Source organism: Pleurodeles waltl, chromosome 7, assembly GCF_031143425.1.
Source record: "Pleurodeles waltl isolate 20211129_DDA chromosome 7, aPleWal1.hap1.20221129, whole genome shotgun sequence".
Taxonomy (NCBI): Eukaryota; Metazoa; Chordata; class Amphibia; order Caudata; family Salamandridae; genus Pleurodeles; species Pleurodeles waltl.
In genome coordinates, this window is record NC_090446.1 from 994,016,873 (window position 1) to 994,035,181 (window position 18,309).

At 45.0% G+C, this 18,309-nt stretch overlaps 1 protein-coding gene across 3 annotated transcripts in view; it reads left to right on the forward strand.

Annotated features, from left to right (window-relative positions):
- SDK2 (sidekick cell adhesion molecule 2) overlaps window positions 1-18,309 on the forward strand; it is a 945,724-nt gene that overhangs the window by 686,665 nt on the left and 240,750 nt on the right. For all 3 annotated transcript variants that reach the window (XM_069199807.1, XM_069199808.1, XM_069199809.1), the window contains exons 6-8: window positions 9,668-9,779; window positions 10,146-10,336; window positions 13,984-14,067. In XM_069199807.1, coding sequence (XP_069055908.1) covers window positions 9,668-9,779; window positions 10,146-10,336; window positions 13,984-14,067 — 387 coding nt within the window. The remainder of the gene's footprint in view (window positions 1-9,667; window positions 9,780-10,145; window positions 10,337-13,983; window positions 14,068-18,309) is intronic.

Consider the following 18,309-nt stretch of genomic DNA (forward strand, 5'->3'; position numbering starts at 1 on the left):
GTACCTTTTACAAGGGACTTATCTGTGTACCAGTGGTGTGCCAATTGTGGAGACAATGGCGTATCTTTATGGAAAGAACACTGGTGCTGGGGCCTCTCAGTCAAGTCAGCATCAATAACAGGCAAAAAGTGGGGGGCAACTGCAACAAAGGCCAGTTTTCTACAGCACCCTCACCTGGAAACCCAGGAGATGGAAGTCTTCTGGGTGGACAGGTAGCAGCCAGAAGGCAGATTCAATATCCGATTTTGCCGTCTTAGCTGCATGCCCCCCTCCTGCAGCATCTCAATAGCCTGATCGAGGGACCCATATTTGACTGAGCATAAAGCCCCGATAATTAGCTTAATTCACAGACTGGCCTCTTGGTACTTGCAGATTATGGATTAATCTGAATTCCCTTAGATCCTACTTAGGAACTACCCACAGGGGGGGAACTTGCAAAACCTTCCAAGAGGACTAGATTAAAGGGACCAGCTATGCGACCCAAATTCAGGTCCTTCGGGATCTTTTCCTTAGCCACCCCAGGGTTGGACCTTAGGGACTGCTGGTTCCTACAGTGGGGTGAGCCCTCATAGCCTGGAGCTGGGATCCTAAATCCTTCCTTAAAGCCTTCATACAATATCTGAGCAGCTGCATGGTTGGTGTAAGTATTTAGCCAAGAAACCATAGCCAGTAAGTTAACCGGGGAGGAAGCCTTGCCAAACACCAACCAATCCTGTTTCCTACTACCCTTATACCTTGATTTTTTGACGTTCTTGGATTTAGAGTGGGATGTCTGACCACAGAATGAACAGCAATGCTTGCATTTACAGGTCCCAGGAGGTCAGAGCATGTGCGCTGATTAGAATCCCAGCAGGCCACTTTCCTGGCTGTACCCCACCCCCACTCCCCACCGCACTAGAGGCAAATCCTGCCCCTAACTGATAGGGCTGGACCCTGCGGTCAGTTCGTGTAGCCCAGCCAGGTAGTCACATCAGTCTGGTCCCACCTCAAGGTGGGCCTATTCGCTTTGATCCTCCTAAACTCTTTATCATAGTCCTTCAATGCTGTGCCACCATACTCATCATGCATGCCTACAATCCTGTTTTGATAACAGCCAGCTGATCCCCCAAATCATTAAAGTGCTCTTCCAGAACGGCCTGATAGGACGAGAAAGCCCTCATCCAGTTGGCTAACGATTCCTCAACCTTCTTCTTCTGAGGCCAATGGCCGCACTCCCTAGAGAGCACATTCCTTACAGTGCTTAACTTCTTCTTTGTCAGACTTCTCAACAAGCAGATCAAAAATATCAACATAAGCCCATTTCCAAATCTTTTCCTTCACTTCCAATGGTACATGCAGCCCTAAGCGCTTGTGCTCAGAGCAGATGTCTCCTAGGACCCTAGAGGGTACAGAGGGACCAGCACCTGAATTCGCCTTTCCCTAGGCAGGAGAAGATGTCAGTGTAACTGCACTCCTCCTGGGCTGGTGGCACTTACTGCAGCACTTGCTGCTACTGGTGCTTGACCCGAGAGCTGCGCAGGGACCACTGCCATGGTGGTGGCCCGAGTTTCAACTGGGCCTGATAAGGTGTGGGGATTAGTATTCTACGCCTCCCCCGCCACTAGGCCCTGGCCCTACTGTGCACCCCTGCATACCCAGAGCACCCCTTGCAGCACTTAAATGAGAGACCAGGTGCAGAGCCCTCTCCATAAGATCCCCCTCCCCTGTACCTGATAGGGTGCCCCCCACTAGAGGGGCAGACCGCATACCTACCTCTGAAAGCCATGGTAAAACAAACACCAAATTAGCTACCAAATTCCGCTGTGCTAAACCTCCTGTAGAGATAGCCCCCTTAGCTATACCAGAAACCACAGTCTGCCCCACACTAGCAGTCACTGCTGCCCCTGTGTTTTTCGCGACAGTACCCTGAACCACCAGAGATCGTCGCAACCCCCAGGGCGGGCCAGCACCACCGTGGGCACAGACTAGACTAAACCCTCACCAGGGGGGGTCACTGGGTAGGGTCAGACCCACCAGTGCCACTGTCCCACAACTTGTGACCTGACTTGGCAAGCCCTGATTAGAGTCCAACAAGCCCAATGTGGTCCTCCTACTCTTATTCTGCCCCCACACCTTCTTCAAGACCAAAGGGAATGCCTCTCTATGAGGCACACCAGCCCTTCGAGGCCTGTCCACCTGTTCAATGGGGACGCATTTGGGACAGTGGGCTGTGACCTTCAACTATGCTATGGCTTGATCCATAGTGTCCATCCTAAGAATCAATGCTTACATCAGAACCTCATTGCGTGAGCGCTTGGAACCTCTGTGCCCACCTGCTGCCATGATGGGTAAAAGTCAACCAAGCCACCTTGAACTGTACAATCAAATCCACCAGACCATGTGGAGGCACGTTAGGCCACTGGACCCCCATAGCCTACTGTACTTATTGTAGTGCACCCTTAAGTATCACAGGTGCCCACAATGCCCCTCCAAAAAGACCAAGCTGAGAAAAAAGGCCCTGCTGCCAGGAAAATTAGCCCTCAATCAAGAGAACACCACCAGCACACCCCCCTTCTAGCCCCTAAAACCCTTCCACGTTCGCTACCACCTACAACAATCCAGCTAGGCCAGCTGCAAACCGGTCAATAGCAGAGAAAAATGCACTCCCAAGCAACAAAGCAGCAAAGTGAAAAGACTAGTTGTACTGAGGCCTCCCCAACAGACCCCTCACCTGCCGCACTAGGGCCCCCACTGGAGTTGCCCCTGGACTGTGCTTGGGTCAGGTGAGCAGGGCTCAAACCCATTTGACTCCCGGAAAGGCACGCTGGACTGCTGCTGTGGAATTCGGTTCTCTTAAATGTGGTCCTTCAATGCAGAGTATGCTCCGATCTAGAGGCCTCAACAGTTGTGTAATTCGGGCCTTAACAGTTGTTGCACCTAAATTACAGAGACAAACAAGACAAGAGAGAAAAACAGCTGATGCTAGGCTGTTATTGCACGTGGAGGATCCAGGAGTGGTCGTTGAGCTGGAACAAAAGACCCGCTCACTGACCGCGGCCCCCTTTTAAAGGCGGGCCGATGCATGTCATCCCTGCGCGTGGCCGGAAGCACTAGGGGTGCTTCCGGGGCCAGACTGATGCCTCATCCAATCATTAGGACCCCCAATTGGTGGTTGGGGGCGTTGCACCCCTGCCCCCCCAGTGAGGTGCTGCCAGCCCGGCTTAGTCACCATATGCGGGGGCCCCAAGTTGGGGAAGCCCCATGCAGATGGGTAAGCATATATTCACATATAGGCCCTCATTACAACCCTAGCGGTCGGTGGAGAAGTGGCGGTAACACCGCAAACAGGCGGGCAGTAAAAAAAATTAAATTAGAAGCATGACGGTGACCGCCATGCAAAACCGCCACTTCTCCATTCCGACCGCCAGGGTGGTAACGACCGCTGGGCTGGAGACTTCGGTCTCCAGCCCAGCGGCCGTCACTACACCGATGGTGGTATCACGACCCCCACATACTGCCATGGATTTCGTGGGGTTCTGTACCGCCACGAAATCCATGGCGGTAGGCACTATCAGTGCCAGGGAATACGTTCCCTGGCACTGATAGGAGTCTCCCCCACTGCCCTCCCCCTCCCCAGAGACCTCCCCCCCCAAACCCACGACCCCCCTAACACCCGCCAAAGGTGGTCGGACCCCCCTCCCCATACCCCCACCCCTACATTGACACACACACCCCCTACACACACACTCACACAACAACTACACATACACGCACACATACACACACATACACGCACTCATATTCACAGACATAAATGCACTAATACACACTGACATACACACAGACATACACGCACACATTTTCCATACACACAATACCCCCCGCATGCATACACGCACTCACACACCACCTCCACACACTCACATGCACAACACCTGCGCTCCCCCCTCCCCTAACGGACGATCACCTTACCTGGTCCGGTGATCCTCCGGGAGGTAACGGGATCCATGGGGGCTGCTCTGCCGCCAGCTCCCAGTTATCAGAACACCGCCACGCCGAATCATGGTACGTGATTCGGTGGGCGGTGTTCTGATGACGTGGCGGTGGAGCAGCCTCCACTTCACCACCGACCGCCAGAATGGCTGCTGGCGGCTCTCCGTCTGGAAAAGGGCGGAGGGCTGCCAGCAGTCATAATACACTGTGCGGAGAACCACCTGCACTGGCGATCTTCAGCACGGCGGTACCTAGGCGGTCTTGCGAAAAGACCGCCGAGATCCAAATGAGGGCCATAGCCTTTTGTGTGTGTGTATTTGCGGGGGGTTTTGCGAGTGCACAATTGTGGACATAGGCACATCATTTTTTGTAATGAAATACCTATACCTGTTTCATGTAACCTAAAAAAACCTTTAAGGGTGTTAGATTCAAACTGGAAAACTAAGTGGGTCAGCTGAGTTGCATTCCTCTTCCCTCCATTTTGCTCCTGCTGTGCTGTTGTACTAACAGAGCAGCCTAGTTCCAGCAGCTCTACCCAAAGTGTTCCCGATAAATTCCAGTAGATTGAATTGTCGAGTCTGCGAAAAAGAAGTCTGGCTTCTGGTGCAGATTTACTGCAAATTACAATTCTCTCCTAGCCAACCAGTCTGCCTGTTCCGTGGACCGCTGAAGCGAACACAAGTAAATAATTATAGAAAGTGCGGTTCTGCTATTAACACTATAAGTGGGGCATTGAGAGGAGAAACGCATCCAACTCATATCCTATTTTGTGTAATGTTGAAAATTCGGACCATTTGTACCATTCGTGCCACACCCAAATGACCTCTTTGCGCTTAAGTAACCAATGTTATTTTTAAATCCATTACCACTCCTATTCTTAATATTCAAGCTTGTGAATTGCAAACTGTAAACAGATGTCAGAGGCTGAGCTTCCTTAGCGGCTAACAGGTGAAGTTTTAGCCCACAATTATTGGCGAGAAAACCAAGTAGGATGAGAGGAAATTTCAGTGGTTTAAGTAACAACTACAGACATCAGCCAGAGTGATTGACCCTCTGGTCTCTGTGTGTGTTGCCCTTCATGCAGAAAGATGTTTGTGATGTAGTACAGAAATGGATGCTCCAAAGCCCCAGTGTTAGCGCTAATTTCTAGTAAATGTGGTATAAACTCCCCCCTGATATACATTATAAGGACATTGCAAGTCACCAAAGAGTCCATGCAGAGGAATGAGGCTGAAGGCTGAGTTTTTTTAATAAGTTCATGCACCTACAACATGACTTGTGGTATTCTTATAATACACTGGAGGAGGGTACTGTATCCCTTTTATCACTTGGCAACACAGTCACTTTTTCCACAAACCAGTAAAATCCTTGGAGCGTTGTTCTTGATATGAAGGAGATAGCATGTTTGAACACATGAAGAATAAAAGTAGAATCCCTAGTGCAAAGTTAAACATGCCAAAAAAAAGTTATATATTGGTTGCAAAAAGATATTGAGATCAGCTTAATACAACTCGATTTTAAAAAGTGGTTGAGGTGAGAATGGGTAGGAACACACAGAGAAATTATATCTTTCTATAATTACCTAAAGTGTGAGAAAATAAACATGTTGGCATAAATATGTATTTTTTGTTCACCTAGCTCACCTAGCAAAAATAGCAGGAGGAAAAGCTAGTTTTTATTTGTGTTTTTAAAACACCTTTAATTATGCTTAGTGTCCTACATTTCACCTTGGCTGCTGCTTCTGGCAGCAGGTATTTGACGTCAGAACTCAATTGTAGTAAGTTATTACAGATGAGCGACTATGCTATTTCTAAGTGTGTCACAATTCGCCTCTAAGAAGGAGATTAAAAACTTTTTTTTTGCACAGAGATTGCAGGATTCCATGTTTTGTATTCCCATACATAAAGTCTATAAAAATCCTACAAACATGAAAAAAGTACCTGGTTTAGTTGTGAGAAATAAAACAAAACAAGTCGTGTATTTAATTCTGCATGTAGTTTATAACTTACTGAAAGCAAGAAGCAGTTTATATTGAAAGAACGTGTCCATTTTTATCAACCCACCAATATTTCACAAAGGAGAGAGGTATTTTAGGCGTCTAGGTTAGCACTGCTAGACCCGAGTTATTACAATACCTTTCACATTGCCAATACCCTCGGCTCTTTTTGATAGTCATTTATCTTTGTATGGAAGAACCGATTTCACTTCATAACATATGCTCACTATTGCTGTTGGTCAACATCAAAATTATAGTACACCTGAAGCACTTCTATGGAGGGGACACAGATATTCGTGAGTAAATCTCACAAAAAATGTTGACCCATCAAATTTATTTGTGGAAGAAAAGCGTCATAAGGGCAATCGTAGCATCCATGAAGGCATGCATCCAATTCATTATCTTACATGATACATTTCAAGGCCTAATTTGAGGCTATTAACTGCATTGTTACTCTTTACATTTCCAGTCAGTGTCCTTTTGTCAGTAGCATGTAGTAATTATGAACAGTTTGACTTCGACATTTAACAGGATGTGTTGTGCTGCCCAAACCGTCGTGTCACTGACATTCATTGTTATCTTAATCAGTTTCTCTATCTTGTTTAAATCTTTTAATAATGGACTTTCACACATGACCGCCCTCTTCAGTTGTGAGAAAGGGGTGACACTGAAAGGCAAGATTCTAATTTTAGTTTCTGCATTTTATTATAAGTGATGAGAATGTCCAGGTCATTATTAAAAGACTGAGGCACCCATTCCAGATATAATAGTAATACGGGTGTGATCATTTTCTTACCCTAAAATATTTGGCAGTATTCTTGGTGGACACTACTGAATTGGGAATATCATGAAACACAGTCTTTCCAAGTCAAATTATATATTTCATTCATGATTTTAAGACAATTTTTCATGGACTAGTTCCTATAGGTCTGAACTGGTGAAAGACTTCCTAGAAAACCTGCAGTAATACTGATTGCAAAATTAGAGCATTACTTGTTCAAGAAATGTGGGTGAAAACTGCAGTATGCCCTCAAAGCAGTATAAAATGAGGGCCACCTCTATCTTGCTCGAATGAGTTGGAGAAACTGATAAAGATGGCAGCCACTCTGATTTGGTTTGAGTAGCAGAATATTTTTAGGTGAAGTAAATCTGTTGATAATCATTACAATTTATTTTAAAAAGCACATTTATAACAACCATTTTGTAATCACTATTCAGCCTTGTTAAATTTCTGAAGTTTTCAAACATTCATTTAATTTAGTAATCTCATATAGAACTAAAAGAGTCTCGTTCTTTCTATGTTATATACTGTTGACCATTCATCCATTTCACCTGTTCTGTTTATTCAACCACAGTTTGAGAGTTTCAGATGAAGTTACGTATTTAAACCAGCCATCTAATTTAGCGATAGTCTACAAAAATATACTCAACCGCATGCTTTCTACATAAATTATTCATTAGAGATTGTCCTCATGTTAACTTTGCACATTTTTCATACAACTGCTTATTAAACTATCAACATGTTTCAACCATTCATGTACTTTAATGAGCTGCTCTAGGACAAATTTATAAGTAATCTTATCACTTTCCATATAATTTTCTGTTCACAGTTCCAGCCACTTCGATTGTGCTAATTAACCTTATAAATGGCCATCATATGTTTAATGTATTTTAACAAATTTGATTAAATATGAGAAAGGGTCACATTTCTATATATGTTCTATGTACACCTGCCTGGTAGAAAGGACAATTTATTTTCTATTACAATTACATGCAATGGTAGATTTCCTTTAAATGTAAAGGTTTTACTGCAATCATATGCCGTCTATGTTTAAGTGATGGCATGTTTTCTTTTTTGTATGTCTTCTTTTTATTTTAGTGCCACATTTGTGCAATGAAAATCAAAAAGTAACCATAGGACTCGCTTGCAAAGGGCAGACATTGCTTTTGCCGATTATTTTTCTATTTAGAATGAGAAACAACAGTGGTTCCTTTTTCATGCGAAACTGCAACGGGCCAATGGGCCTCTCAGGCCTCTATCCTCTGTTTAAGTAGGGAAGTGCTACATCACATGGAGAAATAAAGTAGATAGGCCCTGATTCTAACCCCGGCGGTCTTCGACCGCCGGGGCGAGGGTCGGCGGGAGCACCGCCGACAGGCCGGCGGTGCCCCGCAGGGCATTCTGACCGCGGCGCTTTGGCCGCGGTCAGAAAGGGTAAACCGGCGGTCTCCCGCCGGTTTACCGCTGCCCTTAGAATCCCCCATGGCGGCGCAGCTTGCTGCGCCGCCATGGGGGATTCTGACACCCCCTACCGCCATCCTGTTCCTGGCGGTTCGCCCGCCAGGAACAGGATGGCGGTAGGGGGTGCCGCGGGGCGCATGGGCACGGCAGGGGCCCCCGTAAGAGGGCCCCGCAAAGTATTTCAGTGTCTGCCTTGCAGACACTGAAATACGCGACGGGTGCCACTGCACCCGTCGCACCTTCCCACTCCGCCGGCTCGATTACGAGCCGGCATCCTCGTGGGAAGGGAGTTTTTCCCTGGGCTGGCGGGCGGTCTTTTGGAGACCGCCCGCCAGCCCAGGGAAAAACTCATAATACCCTCCGCGGTCTTAGTCTTGAGAAGAGACCAACTCAGTCCCACAGATGTAATGAATATCACGTTGTCCAGAGGAATCCAGTCCTCACCTGTGAGTGGACAACACATAGCACAAGAGAGTGAAGCGCTACAGCCCTCGTTTATGCTACTACACCCCAAAAGATATATGTGACTAGAGTCAAGAAACTCGTTTGTTAGATGCTTTCAACAGTGATTTACCATAACTGCCGCAGTCGAGAGAGAATAATGCAATAGTAAAAGGGGTCAGGTCACCAGACGCACAAAAATTGCTATCAAAAGGTGTTGACATCACTGACCTCATTTGTCAACTATACCAAACCATTGCTGATAACATTGTCAAACCATTGGTGATTAGTCTGAAGGATGGGTTTTGTTTCCAATGCTCCACGTTTTGTCTCTTGACATATCAACTAGACGGAGAAAGTGTTTTTCTATTGAGAAAACGTGAATTCAGATCATTGTAAACATTTCCAACATTTGTGGCTGTCCTGAATTCAGTGACTGGAATAAGGTGGTTAAAGGATGAACAAATTTTTCTGGAGTCAGGAGACTACTTACTGTTATTTGTTTTCTATAGATTACTTGAATTGTAAACAAAGGTGTTTTTATTTTTATCAACAGCACTTAAGTTATCCATGTATTCATGGGTAGCCAGTAACATTTATTTTTAAAAGTGTGCGCCTGCGAGATGAGCACATCGTTTTTTGTCGCTATTGTAGCATGTGTTTCTTTATTTAATACCTTCGGGGGGTGTTATGTGTCACTGAATGCATATCATTACAAAGAGACAGTAATAATGCGAACATTGGACACAAAGAGCTGAGCTATGATATGGCCTATGATTTTATTTCTTTTTATTTTTTAATCATTAGAGTGACTGTGTGATGCTTATGCTAGCTTGAATGTTACATTCACCGAGATGTGTAGTTCACACTTTAGTCAAAGTCTTTCTGGGACAAGCAGATAAAAGTGCTAGTGACAAGTAAAGTGCACTCTATGTCCTGTTCCAAGGTGCTCATAAAGTGGATGTTGACATAAACAAAAAACGGTGCTAAACTGTTCTTTTCCCTATCTTTTTCAGATGTTGGTGGTCCTGCTGATCCCATTGCTCCCACCATTATCATTGCCCCCAGGAACACCAGTGTGGTGTCGGGGACCTCTGAAGTCACCATGGAGTGCGTGGCTAACGCGAGGTATGTTTCCACAGCCAAGTAGATACTGGCTGTGGGTCAGATAGTGATGTGCTTGGAGCTCACTCGGGGACAAATGTGAGAACCCTGGGTAATTAAACATATCCACGTTCATTTTGTCCTAGGGCTATACATACGAACACTTTTTCCCATAGACACAGAATGGGTAAAAATCTTTGATACATCTGGCCCCTAATGTGTGACATTTAGAAGGTGCAAACTTAGCTCCTGTCACTGAACATGGTATTAACTGGTGTGAAACTGCTATCTTTGACCCTGTAGCTCATACTTGTTTTTCTGACCACTAGTTTGCACCTTCATCACCAGATTCACTTGAGGTCTTGTGTAAATTTTGTCTCTGCACTCCAGGCCTCTGATTAAGCTCCACATCATTTGGAGGAAAGATGGTGCAGTAGTGGCCAGTGGAATCAGCGACCACGGCCGCCGGATCACCATCCTGAACCCCACCGTGAGCGACACTGGCTATTATGAGTGTGAGGCTGTTCTTCGCAGCAGCAGCGTCCCTTCAGTCCGCGAGGGTGCCTTCCTGTCTGTGCTTGGTAAGGGTCTTCAGAAGCAAACTACTTTTGCAGTAGAACAGTTCTGGGTTAAAATATCCATGTCCGAATTAATAAAGCAACAGCTACAGCAATACATTAATACAAGCATTTACATAAAGCTACGCATTTTGCTTAAATAGCAACATTGTAAATGGTGTTTCTTAATTGAAAGTTTATACTTTTTTAAATTTCTATTTTTTTAATTGCACATTTTTCCTGTCCTCCAGCCAACTGTCTTCTCCAATGCTGCTTAGCTGCTTATGGATGTGGTGGTTTGCACCAAGTCCCTTTGCTGTTAAAGAAATGCCTCCCACCCTCTCCATACACCTACTGCTATCCAGCTTTTTCGTTTTTACCAGTCTAAGATGGCCACCTTCTCTTTCATGTGTCCTTCACTGCTTCCTGCCTGGGGTGCCCAAAGTTTCATTTTATTATTTTACTCTTTAACTTTAAACAGCTTCAAAGCACAAGCATAGTATGGTTTTCTGCTCGCATTTTAAATGTATATGTGAAGGCATTGCTACTATTTTAATATGCATCGCTCAATGGAGTGGTCTGTGAGAGAAATTGTTTCCTTTGCTGTGTGGACACACACTCTCTCTCTCTCTCTCACTTTTTATCATAGACACAATTTCCTTTTTATATTGTTACAATGTTATTGTGGTTAATAGTTCGTACTTCTTTCTATTATTTTTATTTATTTATTTATTTATGTTCTTTTAAGTAAACATTGTTTTACATTGGCTGTTTTGTTCTCAAAGTGACCTGGTTTTCGGAAGGTCAGTGGAGAATGGGAGAAACCGGTACTTTTTATGGGAAAAAAACACTAAATACGTGCAAAAATAACAGCTACAATTACCTGATCACTTTAACATGCTTCCTTTGTCCTTCCACATACTAAAACAATCATGGCGGGTGGAAAATTACTGCTTGGCTTAGAGTTCACCCCAGAGGTCATAATTCTGTTTATAGTACAGTTATACATTACCGCCAGCTGTATGTAATTACCACGGGGCTAAATACTGACTGAGGCAATTACCTCCAAAGATTAAGTAATCTCATGGCGGACTCTAGCAGTTAAGCAAATAGCAGGGCGTGTAACGAGTAATGCTGGGAAGTATGCATTTCCAACGGGTAGTAAAAATGTCACTGTCCATAAAATATATTTAGTTTTTGGGGGCTGGCTAGACAATTCACTCCTGCAAGCTAGGTGTGAGTGCCCAGGGTTTGAGTGATATATCCCCCGGTGGCCATACAATTACTACTCCTGGTGAATGACAATGACATGCCAGTACGGCTGTCGCCCCCTCCATAATATATCTCTCAATGCTGCTCCAGCAGCACTGACCTCTCAGAGGCCCTGGCCTGCAGGGAACCTCCGTGAGTTCTGCATTGACTAGTCAGATGTTTATGTGGGGGTTAACAACACACATGGTGTAAGTAAATCATCGGATTTAGCGGCGTGGCAGAGGAAATAGGAAACCTCCAAAGATTATGCAGGATGAAAAGATCCAGTCGGAAATGCACCTCGTGGTGAAAGTGCCTCGAGGATAGGTGCAAAGGGGCCTTCAAAGGTCCAGGGAGTCCGGTATGCAGGGCAACTGGAATTATGCTGCAGGAAAAGGCAAATTTTCCCATACCAGTTCATTTTCTGGACATTAATTACTGGCTTGGGTTGGTGCTTTAATGCAACTAGAGAGTATTTATTTAAGCTGAAGAGGTTAGAAGTTGCTTTTGGACACCTTCAGAACCATACTTCTGCACTGCTGGCCCATGCAGTTATGGTTGTATTTGCTGCTTTTTGTATCTATAAGGCTGTTCGGGTTACAATTTGAAACATAAGCTTAAATTCAGTAAAGAAAAAAATCACGGGTGCACAGACATAAATTTTAGTGCAGAAAAAACACAAGCGCACATGGTTTTCTGTTGATATTTGAAAACTTTTCATAGCTTCTTGTTTGTTTTTTGTTACGTTTTCCAGTAGTCACTTTTCAGTAAACTTTCATTTACAGCTGAATAGACATCCGTTTATTACCCTGAAACTTGAGAAACAAACAGGAGCGGCAGCGGAGGAGAGTTGCCCCACTGGATTCTGGGGAAAGGAAAAATAAAATGATAATAACGTTTCGTTATTATCATTTTATTTTTCCTTGGAGAAGGGGCGGGATGGGGCTGGGCTGGAGGGAGGGGACCAGAGGAGGGCTATGTACACACAGAGCACCCATGTCTGTTTGGCCAGCCAAAAAGACATGCGCACTGTGCATGTTCTCTACCCGGCTGTATAGCACAGCTAAGTGGAGAACTTGCCCAGGCTCCCATTCCTAGTCTGAGTGGTGAAGCAGGTCACTCAGACCAATCACAATGCTGCTGTTGCTGGTGACAGCCGTATCGTGATTGGCTGGGAGCCTGGAAACACGAAGAGAACAAGGACGGAGGGGAGCCGAACGCGACTCCCCCACAGGTAAACTTTTTAAAACATTTTTTTCACCACACCCACCCACCCATCTGCCCCGTCCCCCTCCTCATCCCCCTGTCCCACCCCACCACCCATGTTGACTGGCAGCCACCACTGGAGACAAATTCCTTTCACTGTTGACGGCTGTTTTACTTGGTGCTGGGGATGCGCTCTGTGAGCGAGTCAGCAAGTGAATGTTTCTTTTCAGAGTACACTGCACATGCGTGGAAAGCATCACGCTTCTGAAGGTGGTGGGCATGTGTGTGCTGAAGGCGTCTTTCACAGCAATGGCCACCGCTTTTTAAAAATGTAGTGAACTAGATCATTTGTCTGTGCTACTCCTGCAGCAGGCGACCCAGTGACAGGAGTAGGGGGTGAGTACAGGACCCTCAAGCAAAAGTCAAGTGCCAGCTGCAGCAGTTGAGCTCAATACTCGTGGCTCGGGAACGTAGTTAGGGTTTATAGAAGTTTTCTAAATTCACCTACCCCGTCTTGTTATAGATTTAAAAGAAACGTAAAAATCATAGTGAACTTCACAAAGTTTGTGGAGTTGAAAAATGGTGGTGAAAATATAGGCAAATATAGTTTTTTGTTGGCGAAAACCAAGAAAAAACTACCTTTTCCCAAGAAAGTTTTATCACGAAAATTATTTAGCACAAAAATTCACAGTCAAAAGCTTTTTAGGGAAATCTTCACCTCGTGCAAAGATGGGTAAATTACACAGGCTTTGCAAAATTGTGATTAGGTAAAGATGCTCACTTTGTCCAAGTCTGTTCCCACCCATTAGTAGCTGAATAGTGGCAAAGTGCACTGTTTGATTTCAAAATAAAGAAAGAGGAAACGAGCCGTTATAAGTTTTTCTCAAGGGCCTTGCCCTATTAGTCTTCGTTGCGCTATTGCACTGTGCTCTAGGACACACTACCCTGGTTTCGAGGGCCAGGAAAATGAATTAATCTGGATCAATGCTGGGGGACAGGAAAGACAATACATATATATACTGCCGTGCACATGCCATGCCCCTGATCACAACTTCCCCAAGCACCATGGGAAACGAAGCAACTGGCAAGAACAATGCCCTTGAGGTGGTCGCCACAGGCCTGTGGTTTTGCATCAGGGCTGGGGTAAAGGGCGGGGTCTGACAGACCAGGATCACTGCCATTAACAGAAGGATTGTTGGTTATTGTTTTCCCAGAACCACCACAGTTTGTCAAAGAGCCAGACCGGCACCTGATCGCCGAGATGGAGAAGGTTGTGGAGATACCATGCCAGGCAAAAGGTTAGTTACAACACCTGTGCCCAGTTCAAGCGCCCCACCACGAGAGCCCCGCCCCTTCCGCCAGCACGAGGACAGCTGATGCTTCTGGTTCTTTTATATGTCATCTGTAGTGTCATTTCATTATCTTATTTTTTTACATATGTTTGTATTTTGTGTTTGTCAAAATGTCGTCATTTTTTGCCGCGTTCGGTTGACTTTAGACACTGGAGAGTTGGTAAGTATTGAACATGGGGCGGGTATGAAAGTTGAGTTAAGGTGAGTGAGAAAGCAGTGAAGAGAATGACAGACTAGACGTGGGAAAATGAGAAACAGGGTGGGATGCATGAGAAAGTGGAAGAGGAAGTGTGTAAAGTTGAGGGGAGCCTGAGGACCACAGGCGAGGGGATGATAGTAAATACAGGGAAAGTGACTAAGAGGACGCGGAAAGGAATAAGAGCAAAGATGGGGAGAAAATGGAAATGGAAGAAAGGTAGAAAGGTTGCTAGAGGGAGAATGTACTTAGAGATAAGTGGTGGAGAAGAAAGGAATGTCACACTGTAGAGAATGACTGAATAGAATCTTTGAACTCCTTCGACGGTAATGTAGATTCTTATGTAACTCTGAATGATATCCACATTTCCAGCGACATTAAGTCTTCCAGTTAACTATTTTGGGTCCCTCCTGAGCTAGTGTAAGAGCTAATGCACTTTAGGAGGTTTCGGCACACCGCTGTTTGGTCCTGTAGGATAAACCCTGTCGGGTGGCTCAGACTGACTAATGGACCCACTCCAGGGCTCTGTCAATGACCTTGTGGTCATGTTATCAATCCCTTTAGCTCCCTTAAGCCTTTCATCCTTCTAAGGTCGATAAAACAAGTAGCACTCGGGATGGTAACAATAAAGATCCTTTATCTTTAAATAGGAGCAGGAGACTCATCAGGAGTGAACATGCACTGTACACATACGCTTGTTATGTTATGCTCTAAGGGCTGTTGCGCTTTTCCCTGTCTCTGTGGTTAATATGTAATCTTCGCTAATGTTACCACAACACAATCCCTTTGAGAGGTGTAAAGCCGAATTGGCAGCCTTAGATAAAAAGCAAAGTTTGCAAGGTGTTTACAGTTTGAGGGTGACGTTACTTTTCATGCATTAATAATGAAGCTGGTGTTGCTAATAGGACATTAGTCGGCCACTTCTTTAGAGTTGTTAACACTTGTTAGCAACTGCTTCTTTAGGTTTACAAAGGCATCTACTTTTCCCAAGAGACTCACGGGTTCTGTTAGGGCTATTGTGTCAGTTTGCTCTTTCATGGAGCTTAAAGAGATCCCTCCGGGGGAGATACTGGGAAAGCCCTGTTCCAGTTGTGTGCAGCTGGCTCCCTTTGAGGAGGAAGAGGGAGCGTTCAGACACTCACCCCAGTTGTGAGCGGATATTACATCGTTTTGAGTGGCAGCTCAGAGGGATGAAAGAAGTCTAACGCCTTAGCGTGCTGACAAACGGTCCAAGATTCCCCTCCTGGAGATAAAGAGCGAAATCTCAATTTTCATCAATTAATACAGCTTTTTTCCTCTCCTGGGAAACAGCACTTGTCTCGCTAGGAAGCCTACTAGACTATCAAACACTTATCCTCATTGCAAATTGCTGCAAGCCCATGACTCAAGGGTGAAGTAGAACATAGCTATGCCAGGTAACACCTTCAGTAGTATGAACATATCACCAGAGGTTTACGATGCAAGAAGATGGCTCAAGGTACATCCATAAACCCAGGGCCAGCTCTAGGACTGCTGGCACCCTGTGCGACAGTTTATTGTGCCGCCCCCCATCCCATGACCTCCTCCTCGGTTTCACTCACTACCACCCGGCAAATGTGCCCCTCATCTCTCCATCGCTCCCCTTTCACATACATTTATGTGTTTTAAAGCACTTGTAAAGGCTGACTATACTAATCCACTCAGCTAGCCACATAAAATATAGGGGCATATTTAAGAGCCCCTAGCGCCATTTTAACTCCACATTAGCTCAATTTTTTTAACGTTAATGTGTCTTTAGAAGGCCAAAAACACTGTGCCATATTTACAAAGTGGTGCAATGCATGCATTCCGCTACTTTGTATCCCTTTGCGCTACCTTATGCCTGTGCGAGGCATAATGTATGCAAAGGTGGCATTCCCCCGTTAGGGAAGGACCAAAAAATTGCGCAAAGAAATCGGACAGATTTCTTTGCGTCATTTTTTTCTGGTATTTTAACGCCTGCTCAGAGCAGGCATTAAAAGGAGGCATCTGTTGGTTATAATGGGCCTCTGGGTGCTTTGCAGGATTAGCATCAACATTTTTTATGCGAATCCTGCAAAGCGCTGGACTCGCGTAAAAAATTCTGACACTAGTCCCCTAACTATCGCCATGTTGCACAGTATTTTAAATACAGTGCACACATGGTGGCGTTAGGGGAGCACTATGAGATGCAAGAAAGGTGGTGCAGCACTGTGTGCAACGCCACTTTTTTCAAATATGCCCAATAGGGGCATATTTAAAAGCCCCTAGTGCCATTCTAATGCCACATTAGTGTAATTATTTTTAAGCTAATGTGGCGTTAGAAGGTCAAAAACGCTGCACCATAATTACAAAGTGGTGCAATGCACTTAGAGTGGCCAAACAAATGACACAAAGAAATCTGTTAGATTTCTTTGTGCCATTTTTTGGACACTTTTAATGCCTACTCAGAGCAGGCATTAAACGGAGGCTTCCATTGGTTACAATGGGCCTCTGGGTGCTTTGCAAAATTAGCGTCAACATTTTTTACGCTAATCCTGCAAAGCGTCGGACCATGGCAAAAAAATTCTGACTCTAGTCCCCTAACTACTGCTATGATGCACCAGATTTTAAAAATGACACACACATGGTGGCGTTAGGGGGGGCGCTAAGGAGTGCAAGAAAAGTGGGGCTGCACTGTGTGTAGCGCCACTTTTCGTAAATATGCCCCATAGGTCTGTTTTTTGCAGGAGGCATATTAACCCTCTATGCTACTTTATGTGGAGTCAATGCTGCCACGAGGCAAAACTCCCATCTCTCTCTCTAGCAGGAACATTAATCCCAAGAGGTATCTTGACATTTGAATTGTTTCTTGAAGGCTAAACGCACAAGGAACTTTTCAGCAGGTGCTTTTAAATCGCAAGTTTCAGAAGTTATTGCTAAACACAGCGCCTCGCTGAGGTCAGCACCCGGTGCGGTCGCACTGCTCGCACCACCCAAAAGCCAGCCCTGCATAAGCCTAAACACCCTTCAAGTACCTAATGGTGGCAGCAGTTCCCCTCAGAATGCAGTCACCAAATCAAAATGGAGCCATCATCTTATCTCAGAACCCAATTGAATGTGGCATCTTCCAAGGTTGTCTGCTTTCTCCCTACATTTCAACATTTACATGACACCCATTGCGGAGACTGTTTCCCGTTACCAACAAAAATTGCAGTTGTATGCAGACAGGATTAAAAATCATCTCCACCTAGGCAAACGTTTGAAACAGCAAATATCTCAGCATCCCTGAAACTAGTCCACCAATGGCTGATGGAGAGCTCTGTTCAACTGAATGGGGAAAAAATGAAATCCTGATAATCTGTAAAACCCTGACTAGTAGTCTCCCACTATATTGGCTGCGTGATCTAGGGGTGGCCCCTCAAGTAGCTTGGTATAGGTCAACAAAATTCTTCTTTGCATCCCATATTACAACAATCGTAAAAATATAAATTTCTGACTAAAAAGGTTTCGAGGGATTCTCCCGTTCCTCAATCTAAAACAGCAGACTGAAATAACTAGAGATCTAGTGCTATCAATGCTCTACCATTCAGACATAATTTCCTCAGGAGCACAAAAGAAAGATAACATCAGAGCTACAGGACACAAATTCAAGAAGTCAGGCTTTGCCTTGGTGTTAAGAGGCTTCATCGTTCCACTCTAGCTTCCAAAGAACCCAACTACCTCCTGGTGGCATAGAACATTCTCTAAACTACTCTGCATGACTTTCGAATCATTGGGAGGGAGATTTATGTAAGAATTACCTTCAAAAGTTGGCCTCACTCCACACACCCAATCACAACGTTTGATCCATTGCAGCAGATCTGATTACTGAATTCAGTTGTAACCAGTAGACACTCAGTAGGCCAAACAATTAGAATCCTCGTTTCCCAACTATGCAACTCGCTGGGTCCTGACCTCCGATACCAGCAAATTTGTAATCACTTAAAAAAGTAGAAAAGATGCTATACAGTGGC